Source organism: Zea mays, chromosome 4, assembly GCF_902167145.1.
Source record: "Zea mays cultivar B73 chromosome 4, Zm-B73-REFERENCE-NAM-5.0, whole genome shotgun sequence".
In the NCBI taxonomy this organism is placed as follows: Eukaryota; Viridiplantae; Streptophyta; class Magnoliopsida; order Poales; family Poaceae; genus Zea; species Zea mays.
The window spans coordinates 62,631,594-62,647,544 of NC_050099.1; the positions used below are offsets into that span (position 1 = coordinate 62,631,594).

The 15,951-nt window shown below is 38.5% G+C and overlaps 2 protein-coding genes across 2 annotated transcripts; both read right to left on the reverse strand.

The window, feature by feature from the left end:
• Nucleotides 1-2,386: 2,386 nt before the first annotated feature.
• LOC118476908 (uncharacterized) lies at nt 2,387-2,683 on the reverse strand. The gene has a single exon (XM_035967279.1). The coding sequence runs from the start codon at nt 2,594-2,596 to the stop codon at nt 2,486-2,488; it is 111 nt and encodes a 36-aa protein (XP_035823172.1). The 5' UTR covers nt 2,597-2,683; the 3' UTR covers nt 2,387-2,485.
• Nucleotides 2,684-9,552: 6,869 nt separating this feature from the next.
• On the reverse strand, nt 9,553-14,210 carry LOC103647279 (uncharacterized). The gene is made up of 10 exons (XM_020552076.2): nt 13,933-14,210; nt 13,091-13,711; nt 12,808-12,963; nt 11,789-11,848; nt 11,403-11,705; nt 11,139-11,302; nt 10,461-10,641; nt 10,256-10,381; nt 9,753-10,130; nt 9,553-9,663 (listed from the first exon to the last, which is right to left on the reverse strand). Exons 1-10 carry the CDS (start codon nt 14,197-14,199, stop codon nt 9,553-9,555), a joined length of 2,367 nt encoding a protein of 788 aa, XP_020407665.2. The 5' UTR covers nt 14,200-14,210.
• Between the last annotated feature and the right edge of the window lie 1,741 nt (nt 14,211-15,951).

Genomic DNA, 15,951 nt, shown 5'->3' on the forward strand with positions numbered 1-15,951 from the left:
CTTCCCCGGAACTCTCGGTGGCGACTGGATTCTCCACTCGATGGTCAAGGGGCGTGTTGCAGACGCTTATATAGGGCCAGGGAACGGGTCAGCTGGCTTTGTTGGCGCGACACCATGCGAGATTCGCTCCGCGTTTGTTGAGCTCGCCCGCTCTGCGCGAGGAAGACAGCCCTGCGTGCACGGGCCCGCAAGCTAGCGACGAAGTTTGCGCAGCTTTCGGCTGACGGGCGGTCCGATTCCCATTGTGGCGGCTCCCTTCTTCCCCGGAACTCTCGGTGGCGACTGGATTCTCCACTTGATGGTCAAGGGGCGTGTTGCAGACGCTTATGTAGGGCCAGGAAACGGGTCAGGTGGCTTTGTTGGCGCGACACCACGCGAGATTCGCTCCGCGTTTGTTGAGCTCGCCCGCTCTGCGCGAGGAAGACAGCCCTGCGTGCACGGGCCCGCAAGCTAGCGACGAAGTGTGCGCAACTTTCGGCTGACGGGCGGCCCCACGTGTCGGCGCGGGAGAGCAAGCTGAGCCACCCCGCGAGCTCGGGCGGTCAGAGCGACGAGGGAATGGGCCGAAGGAACAGGGGAAAATGGCCCAAGTATAGGTTTACTTAGTATTTTTATTTTTCATTTTCTGATTTAAATTTCACATCTAAGTTTGAATTTTTGCATTCGGTTATGAATTTCAAACTTCTATTAGATGCACAAGCAAAACTCCAATATGACGCACAATTTCTATATAGTATTTATTTATTTTAATTCCTGGTTTTAGTTGTATTTTCAGGGTTCTAATTCAGATTTAAATCCAAACAAGTTCTAAATGCACAAAAAAATCCCATCATGAGATGAAAATTTTGATATTATTTTATTTATTTATTATTCGATTTAAGGATTTTCCTTTAAATGTATAACTCCCACTCATCTAATATAAGGGAAATAGTTTATATTGTATTATCTCAAAAAAATGCTCTAACATATATCCTTATGGAATACTTATAATTCATCAAGGGATAATGAAATCCATATAAGGATAAATATGTCTTTTATTAGAAATCATATTTATTTTAGGGGATGTGAGTTTAAAGGTAATAAGGGTCTTATTAAAAGATACCCTAATTTTGAACCTTTGGAAAAGTTTATTAGATTCCCAAAATAGGATTATGAGGTGCTACAAAACTCCAAAAAATCAAGATAAAAATGATTTTTAGTGGCGGTTTCTTAAAAAAACCGCATACAGAAATCGTTTTTAGAGGCCGCCTGTAGAAATCAATGATTTCTAGTGCTGGTTTTCTTAATAAACCACCACCAAAAATACCACTGACGCTTAATAACCAAAACCACCTGTAAAAATAAAACCACCGCAGGTTTAGAGCTCTTTTCTACCAGTGAACCTACGAGCACTGAACAAAGAATAATGCGTCTCCGGTACTCTTCACAAATAGATCATGTGTGTAGGATACATTCTCTTTAGTATCGGATAATGTAAAGATGACTAAAGTTTGATACGCTCTGGTCCGGGTTATCCAGTACCGATTGAATATCCGGTATTATAGTTGGTTCCCAACCTGTACCGATGGACTTTGTCCGGTGATCATCTTATCTTTTAATTTGGTGGCTAAAGCAACGGTAGAATTAAAATTCTAAAAGAACGATATGCCCCCATCTTAATTTCCTCGATCTGTAAGCCATCTGGTCGTATTACGTTGGAGCGAGATATAGGTCAAGCTAGAAATCCAGAATTAATATATCCAGATCATGTGTAGGAAACTATATTTTGCTTTTTTTTCCATTTCGAATCCATCTCGCGCAGCCTTATTTAGACACTACAACTCCCGGCCGTACGTATCAGAACAGTTCTGGCTGATCACTTTCAGTACAACCCAGTGTAACAAGAAAAAATGAGCACTCTCGGTGCAACAACAACAACAATATAATAATAAAAAAGGACTAGAAAAATATATTCTTGCAGCCTTATTATCTCGACCGTCAAATTACAGGGGCCAGGGTGATGAGTTGTTCTGTAACCCTTGGGGCCGGGGCAATGCGACTCTCTTGCAACGATACAAATTAATAGCACAGCAGGCAGCAGCAGCCTTCAGCATCTATCATCAGTTGGCAAGAAATGCATATCAACCACATGCACGTAGTAGCCGTACGTAGTCGAATGCGTCCTCACGCCCTTTTTAATTAGCCTCTAACGAAAGAGAGACAGCATGCAGGGCGCAGGGGGCAAAACAAATGCCAAGGAAAATTAAGATCGATCAATCAATCAACCGGCGCGCCGGCCGGTCGTCGTCGTCCCGTCCTAAAATGCTATACCATGCATGGAGCAGTAGAGCACCGTGTGGCGCACGTACGCACGCTGGAATCTGAAGGCCTACCGCAACCGCAATGGCGGGGGCCAAAAAAAGATCCAAAAAACCGGCGAGGGGCCGGGGGTGACGAGACGACGACGGCCGACTGGAACAAGCGGGGGACGATCGATCATGGCGGATCAATCACTCCAGCGGAGAAGCATGACCACGCAGCGGCGGATGATGTAGAGCTTGGCCCTCTTCTCCCTCAGAGACTTGTTCATCTGCTTCATCTGGCTTCCAACCTTCATTGTGGAAATATATGAGTAACAATGCAGGTTCCTTCAGATCAGGTTTTGTCAGGAAAAAGGTTGGAGGCGCGCAGGAGTTGGTGGCCCTATAGCTAAGTGTTGTGGACAGAGCAAAATAGAGAGGTAGAGAAGTCCCTATATAGAGGAGGACGAGATGACTCGCGATTAGTTGGAGAGAAATACAACCCCCCTTGACAAACTCCTACTATTCTTCTACCCGGGAGTTGCTTTGGAGATGGTAATTAATCCGTGCGTGGGCGGCCATCACCCACCTTTAATAGTGAATTACAGTCACTACAGTAAGGATTAGTTTGGGAGTCATAAAACCGGAGAGGACTGGAGAGGCTAAAATCTCCTTCTTATTAAAAATTGAATAAGAAAAGGATAGCCCCTCTAATTCTCTCTTGTTTTTTAGCTTCCAAACTAACCCTAAGAGATAAAATTTCCGACGGCAAAAGCCGTCGGAAATCCTAAACTATTGGACATAATTTATATTTGACGGCCAAAGACTTATATCCTATGACGAACATAACTTACGTCCGACGGTCGTAAGGAATAGCCGTCGGAGATTTCTAATTTTCCTATTGTGAGTGGTAAATAAATGCATGAACGACGACAAAGTAGAGCGGACAGCTGGCCATCTCCAAGCGTGGGACAAAGCTATCAACTCGTAAGAGATGCACTGCACGTATATATATACACGTAGACCATTGTTTACTTCATCCGAGAACTAGTGCTCCGATCTCGATGGCTTTCTCATCAACGGGGCGCTGAGCCTTTGTTCATTCATCGCTACGTACGTACGGTGAAAGTACTAGCTAGGGAAAAAGGTCGTAGTAGCTGAAGCGTGTGCCGTTTTTTCAGATTGCTTTGGACCATCCAGAACTCGGAGAGCGAAAAGCTAAGCTTCGTTCAGGCGCACCTCTTGCGTCGACCTCTGCTGCTCTGTAGCCAGCCGTTATAGCCGACAGCTGAATTGCAACTCATACCCCTACGACTGATGACTCGACCAGTAAGTAATAAACAATCGATCTATGGACAGCAGGAAATTTCAGACAGTATCCCGGCCCTCCTCGCTGCACTGGATACCTGGCAACCTTAGGAATTAAGCATCAACTAACCATGTCACCGTGATCTTGCAAGATGAACATCAGTTGTGCTGCTCAAGTAACAGTGCTCTGACACGGACCCATCAGCGCCACAGAACACCAGCATTATATTATATTATAGCTTCAAAGTTACTACTGAACACTGAATTAAACGTTGAGTGGAAAAGCAAGCGAGATCATTCTCCAGCTTCATAAGCAAAGGAGGGCGCCGTGGGGGCCCTTGCTATGCATGGGCAACTGAACTGTCAAGGCCGGGAGAGATCGACTGGTCAAACACGAACGCTTACTCGATCGGTACGTAATGATAAGAACGTCTATCTCCTTGCATTTGGGGCGTTGCATCTAGACAAAATATGGATGGCCCTTGACGCATGCGAAATATAGCGAATGAACATTCGTTTTTGCAACCAGCCGTGTTTTTAGAGCCGGTCAAACGATACGTACGTGTCATTTTTTTTGGGTAGTATTTCGAGGAGTCGTCGAGGGGTGATGATTAGGTTTTTATTTTAATTTCTTGTTTTCTGTGGTCTGAAAAGGTTAGGAGAGTGCAAGCAGCAGCAAGAACACTGAAAACTGGAGCAAGTTCAGTGCATGTACATGATGACAGAGTGCAACAACGAGGATTATATATATATATATATATATATATATATATATATATATATATATATATATAGGGACGAACTAATGGAAGCCTAGGGCTTCTATTAGTATCGGGAAGCCCCAGCCAATTAGACGGAATCGATCAAACCGCAGGTTTGTTCGGCGGTTTATGGTCTGGTCGAACCACAGCGTAAATCATAAGACAAGAGATCGTAAACCCTTGTGTATTTTAGCGTAAAATGATATACGCGATAAAATCGTGAACGATAACCGAAGCCTCCCGAAAATATCGCCCAGCATGCACGTAAGCAGAAACGCGAGGCATAAATATGTACATGCAATGGCGTAACTGGTTGCATATACTTCAGTAAATATAAATCTGTTTCAACAAACCGCGATAAATTCTCTCGAGTTGTTATCACCAGTCCGACAATATCTCCTGGCATGCAGGAACAAACTTTATAGTACGTAATTGACCGAACTAAATAGCGTAAACATTGTACACGGGATTGGTTAGCTCAGGGCATATAAAAAGGAACGTGGCGGCTGATTGTATTGCATTGTTTACAATGGATGACGGCAGAGAAGAAGAAGCAGGCGATGATAATTCTGCGTCATTGCACAGAGCTGCACCAGGTACATTTGCAATTGAATTATTACTTCAGTTCATAAAATAATTAGACAAATATGATGGCCGGCTTGCAGACACATGCAGTGGTCTACCAGCAGCGCCCACATCAAGAATTATATCTCCAAACTGTGGTGCGAGTCCACGGATAAATATAGTAACACCACCTGCAGAATTACGAGCGCCAGGGGTCAATGATGGCAATACAACCGTAATTGAAACAATGGTAGCAGCAAATCAAATGGTGCCTATGAGGACCATTAGTGATCATGAACAAGATACACCAATATCCTCCGAAGTCATGTAAGTTATTTATCTTTGGTTATGTCAATTATACAATTTAAATAACATTAAGACTGTAACTAATATAAAATTAATTGTATTTATGATTATGTTAATTCACAGCCTGAAAGTATTGATCCAACCATGGTGCCTAGGATCGGTATGACATTTGGAAATGTCGATGAGGCATACAATTTTTACAGTCGTTACGCATATGAGGTTGGTTTTCCACTTAAAAAGTATAGGGAGAGAAAGAACTGTAAGTGGTTAAATTGTTCAATGGAGGGTAGAAATACAGAAAGGTTAGCTAGTAATCCTAGAATCCGTAATACATCATCGAGGAGAACACAATGCAAGGCTGGTTTGAAACTAAAAAAAATCTATGATGACTCAAAAGAAAATATTGTAGCCGTAAGAATCGATCTGGTGCACTTAGAACATAATCATGAATTCATTAAGAAGGATACTGTAAAGAAACACCTACAATGCAACAAGACTCATGATCCTGAGTACATGGAGTTTCTCAGTTCAATGCAGCAAAGCAGAATACCGCAACACTGTATCATGGACTTCGTGTCTGAGATGCATGGTGGTCCAGAAAACGTACCAATTACAACAAAGGACATTGCTAATTTGTAAGAATCATTTTCTTTATGTATCTATTATATAAATTTTAAAATCCATTTCAAGTTAATGAGTAATAATTATAAATTTTTGTTGAAATATACAGGAAACAGGCAAAGCAACGAGAAAAGAATGTCAATGATGTGTCTAAGCTTTTGGCTTTTTTTCATTATGCAAAAGGGATAATCCACAATTTTTCTCTGATTTCCAGTTAGACAGCGAAGGAAAAATATTGAGTATTTTGTGGTCTCATGCTAGTCAGCAAGGAGAGTATGTTGATTTTGGGGATGCAGTTACCTTTGATACAACTCATAAGACTAATTTGTATGGAAAACCCCTAGGAATGTTTGTTGGTGCAAACCAACACCTACAATGCACAGTGTTTGGGTTCTCATTATTAGGAGATGAAACTGTTGAAACATTCGAGTGGGTATTTAATGCATTCAAGACATGCATGGGGACTGAAGGACCAAGAGTCATGTTGACAGGTATGATTTATGTAGATATAATGACTATAAACTCGAAGTACATGCAATATAAATTCAATATCTTGTGCGTATTTACAATGCATGTGAGTCTTGTTTTGTTATGTACCATACAATGTTTGCATAAAAATATGCATATAATAATGTCAGACAATGAATATTTACAGATCAAGACCCTGCAATGCCAGTGGCATTACGTCGGGTCTTCCCAAACACAGTCCACATGTTGTGTCTATGGCATGTGCAAAATAGGTACATGCCATTTCTAAATGAGTTGTATGCACGATATGCTGAAGCAGATTTTAAGACAAAATTCCAGTCTATAGTACATCATCCATTGACTGAAATAGAGTTTGAGGCTGCATGGAAATTGTTGATTGATGAATTCAACCTGCATGAAGATGGAACACTTAGAAAATTATATGCAATGCGTAAGGAGTGGATACCTGTTTTTTCAAACATGACTATTGTGGGCTTATGGTGTCTACGCAACGTAGCGAGAGCATGAACAAACTCGTGAAGAGCGCTCATGTAGATTCAAACACCCCACTTCATGAGTTTGCTAAGCAAATGTTGAAACTACTGCGTAGCAGGAAGATGCAAGAAGGAAAGGAAACACTAGGATGTATGGTATGTAATATTATTTATGCATTATACTATTTAGTAGGCTCGCACGACGTAACTAATTATTTTATATGCAGGGTCAAAAAGAAACCACAACTCTATATATGTTCGAAATTAGGGTTGCAAGGGCATACACCAGGGCTGTGATGAATAGATTCGAGGAGTCAATAAAATACGCTACTGCATATAGGATAACACTTGATCCAGATGGAGGCGCAAATGATTGGTTGGTGCAGCATACATCAAGATCGAAAAGAATCATGTGGGGGCAACACCAATTCAAAGTGAATGCAGATGTAGAGGCAGGAAAGTTTAAATGTGAATGCAAACAGTGGGAACACACAGGTAAGCAAGAGTTAAGAAATAACGTCATATTATTTATACGATAATAATTAAAGCTGAATGTGAAATGTTGCACCCTTGTTTAAATGTAGGACTATTTTGTGTGCATCTAATCCGAACATTCATGCACATTCAACTAGAGAGGATACCTAAGGAATACATTCTACAGCGTTACACATACTCAGCTAAGCAAGATGTGGAATTTTCAAGAGATGACAGGAAAATGAGTGGAAAAGATGGAGAAACAAAATCATATAGGCAAAAAATGTTGCTTAAAAAGGCAATGAAGGTAGTAAACCAAGCTAGTATGTCAAAGGCAGGGAGTGATAAGGCTTTGGACACAATGGATGAACTGTTGGAGATGCTTGGGCGTTTAGAGCCAGATATAGGATGTGAAGATGCTGGTGGTGCAACTACTGGAGAGGGCAACCATGTGGGTGTTCTTTTATATAAAAGTGTTGAAAATTTTATTCAAAACTTAATTATTGCTAATTGTAAAAATTAAACGTTGCAGGGCGAAGAGGATGATGTTGGAAACGCTGAAGATGAACATGTATCGCAATGTGATAACGAGGAGCATGTGGCAGTACATTCACGACAACAGGTAATATTATGGCAAAAAAACAATGTAATTTATGTATAGTGCAAACAAATGGGATGATTTATACATTATTTGTAATATTGACTATAATGCACTAATGAGTAGGATGGAGGCTTAAATATTGATGCACATCATCAATCTGAACTGCAAATGACGCTTGTTGGAAATGATGATTGTGAAGGAACACAATATGGGGATGTTAGAAAGGTATGAAATCTAAATTTATTAAATTGCAGATATTATGTATATTTAATGGTAGTAACTATTTATAATTTGGCATCATAACATATGTACCTATAAATACTTCTTTGTATGGCATGTAGAGACTGGAATATGATGTAGATGACATAAGCTTATTGCGTCCAAGTAATGCAAGGCCAAAGGGAAGGACAATAAAAACTAGTGAACAAAGAGTTCTAAAACTGGGTGCGAAAGGAGAAAAGAAGAAGACTCGAAAGTGCCAAAAATGTGGCATTGCTGATGGACACAACAGTCGAACCTGCTTGTCTGTAGAGGAAAATAGGGTTAAATTGGCCAGCCTTGCCGATAGAAAAAGAGGACGACCGCCTGGGTCTAGAAACAAAAATTCAACAATGGCCCCACAGTGGAATGAGACATCCACATCAAAAAAACATAAACATACTGATTCTGAAGAACATGGTTCGGATGACGATAATTTGGCAGAATTGTAAAACATTTATACATAAATAATGGATGATATTGAAATGTTATGATCATGATACTATTTGATGATTATGAATATTTACGTTAAAAGCTCACTGTATGGATTATATCTATTAATGCGACGTAATTATTTGTTATGAGCTATGCTACTGATGGGTTTGTTTGGCTATATAATCATATATTCACTGCATCTCTACAGTATTTATGTTGAAAGAATCAAATATCCGGCGAAATGAACTCAATATGTAGGGGCTGGCGCCAAACAAAAATACTAAATGAATAAGCGTAAACATGTTCAGTTATATGCATAAACAGCATCAGATTTATGCATAACTGAACAAATATAGGCAGCACATTAACACTGGATAAACAAAGATAGGCGCATTCAGTAAATAAGTACATAAAACAAGGTAAACCTGTTCATTTATATACGTAAACATTATCGGATTTTTTGCATAGTCAATACAAGGAATTATTGAAAATATTGAACAGAACTGATCAAAGATAATCAACACAATGAAGCTGGATAAACAGGCGCATAAAGTAAATAAGTATACAAAAAAACATAAACATGTTCAGTAATATGCATAAACAGTATCAGGTTTTTGCATAATCAATCCTGAGAATAACTGAAAAGACTGAATAAATGAACTTCGAAACAAAACATATAAATGAAGAACATCACTGAATAAGATATAAAAACCATAAGACAAATGATAAAGTGCAGAACTATCATATATAAATATAACATCTAAAACATATCTGGTACGATATATATAAGAGTTTGCTAAGAGCTGCATATGGACATAAGTATTATCTGAATCCTAACATAAGCCAACAGACCAATATTTACATGAACACCATTCAGTGACACTACCCTAAACTAAGCTAGAACTGAGATAACTTGAAGCCACCAAAAGCCATCAGACCATGATGTTCATACTAATATTAAGATAGTAAACTATACTAGGCTACTACTGAGAGAACTTGAATCTGTCCAGATGGGAGACCACGAAGCTGTTTCTATTTAGTCGATGGAATATTAGGTAATGCAGTACAAGAGAGCGAATGTCCTCTGAATTATCCTGCAAACAAATATAAGGAAAGGTGAGTTAGACATAACTGTACATACATTATGTCATAACAACAAAAAAACTATCTATGTATTATGTACCAGATCAATGACTGCATTCATAGCTCCAACCATGTAGTCGTAGTTCTGCATATATCTCATGACAAAGAATCCACAATCATTAGACCCCAATTTCATTGTTGGGCAGTTATTCATGAGTTCAATAGGGTACTTCAAAAAAGCAGGGAGAGCTGATCTTGGTCGAGCATTTTGAATAGCTAGATTGAGCCTACTCATCATTAACCTAGCCCATAAAACCTTCCTATCACCCAAATCCATAGGTATACAATGGTAATTTTTCCAGATAGTCCCACCCATCTCTGGTCCATAAGGGTTGGAATCTAACACATGTATGCGTCCAATCTGAAGATTAACAACATACAATGTCCAATGTCCAGATCGTAGCATGGGTACCATTATCTACATGCACACAAAATGGAAATAACAAATGTTTAATACACTAAGGTTGATATGGATGATTGGATTAAAATTTAAATGCAGCAAAATGAGGTGAGAGTGTGGAGGGTGAAGGAACAGAAATTAACTGATTTGTAGTCATCCAACTGCTTGAAAGAAGGCAGTGTCTTCAATAGGTAACTCTCCAAAACTGAAGGGTCAAATGGACGAGGAGACTTACTATGTTGCTCCTGCTCCTCAAAGTTCAATATAGCCTAATAGGATAGAGAAGTATTATGTAATTTCCATTAAAGATATGCATTTAAAAAAGAGGTATAAATGTAGAAGTCATACCCCAACATTAACATCTAGAATGAGCTGGTGAGCATTGAGAGGAGAAATATGTTTAGACCAGTCATCGCGGACACACTCAATGAAACATTGCATAAACACGTTGTCGAGACATGCGCCATCAGCAAAAGATTGTTGTATGTCACAACAATTGGCGCGATGTTCACCAAAGTCAATTATATTTCTACATAAGAAAAGATTGAGCATACAACAAATAGAAACAAATGTTATTTGTATAAATGAGATATAAATTACATAATATATATGAAACTTGACCATTGAATTGAAGGTACTATATGGGAACAATGAGATACAAAATTACATAATATGCAACTTGACCACCCTCTCTCAGACATAATAATGGGAATTCTAGTATTTCAATTTTCTGTTTTTCTCTTTTATGTAAACTTGCTGTTTTTGACTTTTGAATGTCTCGCACAGCCTGCTGTTGGAGCTGACAGAAGGAAAGTGGAAGCTCAAGGCAATGTTCTATAGAAGCTACAACTCAAAGTTCAGTCATGTGTATAGCTATTTTGCTTTCGCTTCTATTCAATGCTAAATATTTGGGTGCAAAGATTGAATAAAACTTAATAGTATCAATACCATTGCCACGATGTTGTTCAATCAGAATTAAAAAGAATTAAAAAATATGCCAAGTCAAAGAAATTGAAAATTATGTACCTGTCCAATTCAATGAACCTAGAACACAAGTATGCCCGAAGAGCGCGAGCACATTCTAATTCAGATAAGAAGAGACCTGGTGCAGAAACACTCCCAATAGGAGTCTTGTCAAATACTGGTCCAGAATCATTTTCAACTGTGCCACCTACCACTGTCTGACCTTGCTGCACAAAAAATATGAAGTATACGTTAATGAGAATATGTAAACATGAAATGCAAGATATCAAGACAGAAAAGATATATAAGTAAAGCTTAAATACTAACAGTATTTGGTGTAACAGATTCATCGGCCCGAAGAACCTCATCAATCAATTCTCCAAATGTAGCAGCTAGATTGGACTGCTTTGTACCAATAGTATTCAAACATTGCTTGATAGAGGCAAATATTTTGCCAACCTCTAAGTCATAATCAATCAACGTAGCTTGGAACTTCTGGCGTTGATGTACAGGAAGCATCTGAATCTTATTTGCCATCAAGTCTTGCATAAGAGGGAGTTGGATGATTATATTGGGAAGTCGATCATGTTGATTTGGGTCTTCATCAAAAGTTTCTGGCCTCATAGGAAACTGAAGTAAAAAAGATAATAATGATATGATAAGTATGGTAAAGCAACAGACAAACAAAGATCATAGTGGGTATATGACCTAACCTCAATCTGGCAAGTAGTTGGCGATTTTGAGACGTAACATGTCTCACTGCTGCTACGAAACTGATGAAACAGGATCAAAATTAATAATTATGTATATGGATTGACGCATGGCATGAATTGATATCGTTATATGACTACTAAAATCAAGATGTGTATTCCAACTAAAAAAGAAAAGAAGACCACAGACTATATTTCAAACCATCCAGCCATGCATACTGCAAGTTTCAGATTCCATATACAAGGATAGCAATCCTGACACCTCTTATTTATCAGGACATTCTAAATGTAATATAGATTTGATAGGGAGCCATATTATAGTAAACACAAGCAAACATTTCTACATGAATATATACTTTCAGTGGCTGTTTGCTTGGGATCCCTAGGAAACCTTCCAGACATATTATAGTGAACGCAAGAAAACATTTCGACATGAATATATACTTTCAGTGGCTGTTTGCTTGGGATCCCTAGGAAACCTGCCAGGCACAGGCAGTGCTCCCAGGCGCACAATTTCATCTGCCTGGGGTCATGATCAATGCCTGGCAGATCCCAATCAAACAGACAAATAGTCCCTCACCACACCCATTTGCAGTACTGTTCATGGCTCAAGTTTGATCAGAATATTTACTTTACAAAGAAAATGCAAGAATGCGCAATAACAGCCAGTAAGATGAGTCAAGCAAATCCATGCAGTAGTACTAGTCTACTAGAGGGTAATTATATAATATCTAAGACAAAGTTAATCATAAATGGTGCTCCCAAAAATTATTACTTTGGATAAACTTGGTAACCCAACCATAGAGTTTTATTTTCAGAAAGGGCTACTTAATGTTTTATAACTTGTACTAGGTCAGGTCTTAGTGTAAAGACATAATGCACATTTTGGGTTCAAAGGTACAAGCTAACTAATAGGCTACGAAACTGATGAAACAGAATCAAAATTAATAATTATGTAACTAGTTGTAAATAACATTGTTATAAAGAACAGGAAAAATATGATAGAAGAAATGAAGACTCACAGGGCAAACACCAAATGGTTCACCACCCTGGCGAGGCTTCCGCTTATCGGCCATTGACAACGCCCTTATAATATTCTTATTAAAATACTTTATGCGTGGAGTGCCATTTTTGTTGTTTGGAGCAGCAGCATGATGCAAATGATCCAAATAATACAGCTACATAATATAAATATTTCATGAGAGTCATATACAAATGAACGTAAACACATAATATGTCTATGTATTTTCAAATTGCAAATGAATAATCTAATAAAAGATTTGACAACTTAATTTTGAAACTTACAAGAACAATGATGGAACAGCCATATATCGTCGCCGACACATTGTTAATGCTCCTGTTGTGCCATCTCTGGGCAGCCTCACATAAGTCACTAAAAATTAGATGGCACCAATCAATTTGAGGGAATCGCTCCATTTCTTCTGTAAGTACAACCTCATTGAAAGAAATAGACCAGCTAGCTGTTGGGAATAGCAGCCGGTTGAAGAGAATGAGAAAAAAACATCTGATAGAAAGATCATCATCCTGGCCTAGCCTCAGTCTGCCTTGGAGCTTTGAAATAACAAACTCATCCTTGGTAATATTCAATGAGGCCCGAAGTGTTGCCGCAGCGTTCGCTTCATTAATATTAAGGGGCTTTCCACCACCCAAATTTGGAAGACCCAATATCTGATGGACAGTCTGCTTGGTGATTTTGAGTTCTTTGTCTGGACCAATACGAAGAGTCATGTCCCTGGGGTCTAGCTTCTGCATGAGCCAACAGAGAAGTGTTCGACATCCAATTGCATCAATTGTCATGTCAAGAATACTAGAAAATCCTTTTCTGACTATAGCTTGACGTTGCCTTTCATTCAATATCTGAATGGACGCAAGAACATCTCCTGGGTTGCATCTGATGTTGAGCTTCTGAAATGAAAAGGTAGATAGATGGATAAATATGTGAATACTTAAATATCACAATTTATGCTTTCTTATTTATACAAAGTTCCTTGTACTATGACTGTTTTGTATTAATGAGCTAAGGTAATGTAGAAAGGTATAACTTTCAGCACATAAGATATGTATTGAGATTAGATGCATGATTAAAATATTGGAAACGATTAATTTCTGCAATGTTGTAAACTCACCTGCGTCTTATTTGGGGCATCCATTGAGATATTGCACTTCTTTTTGGGTGGCTCAAAGTCATCATCATCATCCACATTAGGCATAGCAATGTTTTTAGCAGCAGCTGCAACACCCGTCTTTCTATGCTGCGGAGGATCACCATCAGACGGCGTATTTGTAGGGTCTGCCATGTCAGTCGAGCATGAAATGTCAACACTGAAACATTCTTGACTTGACTCAATGATTAAACGCTTCGGATTGGTTGGGGGTCGATCAACCTTCCGCATTATTGAAACAGCAGCCTGCAAAAGAACAATGTAAAACATATGCGCTTCATTGAGTTAGAACAACATATACACCAGTGATTATACGAACTAATTGAAAAAATGTCATTAATTGTGTTTTATGACCCTAACGAAATAAATGTCAACACAGTCAAACATCAAAAAAATTATATCATTTCCTTATAAAAATTGCCATATACATATATGCAAACCAACAGACTGATAATAGAAACAATATTTACTCAAGAAAATGTATATTTATGCAATATTAGTAGTTAATAAGCATCAACATAAATATGTATATATGACTGAATAAACATGCAAACAGATGTTCAAATATTATTTCTTTTTTCCTTTATTTTTCCCCTTCTTCTAAACTGAGTGTATTGCCCTTGGTCCCCATCACATCTGTTCGTTCGTTTCTTGACAGGAAATAAAATAGTTTTTGCATTCCTCAAAAGTGTAAATCTGTGATAGTTTTTAAACCATGTAGTACATTTGTGCATAAAAGAATGTTGCAGATGTTGGATTGATCCATCAAGTAGTATATTTGTTTCTAATTCTCAATACTGAAAATATATCAGTTTATGGAGGTGAAATATTGAAATTAAAACGTGACTAACTATTGTGAATTCAATGTATTGGAGGGATCTGCTCTTGATGCTGGCATATACTATCCACACGGTGAAGTGAAGAAACGAACGTACAGATGGGAATTGACAATTAAGCTACACACTATTACGGTAGAGACATTAGAAAATTTGGCAGCGCCGAATGCTATCAAGAAACGAACGAACAGATGTGATGGGGATTGGGGGCAATACAGTAAGTTTAGGAGAAGGGAAAAATAAAGGAAAATGAAATAATAAAAAGAGGTGAGAATACTATTTTAAAGAGTAATAGCACTTGTAAATACTACTATAGAGAAGGTCACATTAAAAATACTATAAGGGAGGAACCTGTTAAAACAAGTGTTATAATAGAAAAAAACTCGGTATTTTTTGTAAATGATTCTGTCAGCAAGACCTATGTGAGCAAAAAACAGGTGTTCGCAAAAATTCGCAGCGCCGTAAGCACATATGGCCAAGTCACCCCGAGCTAATCATTTGCTTTCAGCTAGTTTGGATTGGTTTGATTTGAGGCTGTTACCTATGTGCTAAGATCGGTTTATGATTGTTGAGTGATTAGTTTGGTTTGCTAGAACCGCCTCTATGTTGAAAAAAATGCAGAACAGAGGATAAAAAAGGAATTGTATCTTGTTGTTCAGAGCCACTAAAGAGGGCAAACACGCCATTCTCATCCCTGCCTTTTCTTTCTCTGTGGATAGATGGCAGGTTTCTCTCTTTCTCTGTGGTTTATGGTTGATTTAGTTCCATTTTGGAAGTTGAACATATATGTTCATATAGCTGCAGCACAAAAGATAAATGTAGGCAGTGCCTATTAGTTTACTAATGTTATGAAGTAGTGGTTTATGATTGTTGAGTGATTAATTTGGACATGATTGATGACCATATTTATGTGAAAAATATGATCCAGTAAGTATATAAAAAGTGAAATGCATTACAGTTTATTTGAATAATATATAGTAGCACGAAGTCATGAGCAGCACACTTGTTTCCACATCAAAATATCAACCCCTACTTCATAAAGGTATGTATAATTCACATCATTGCATATATCTTCACCCACACAATTTGAGCATACAATGAGTCTAAAAGAACAGGTCCGTGAACCTTTATCAAAGCTAAAGGCTCT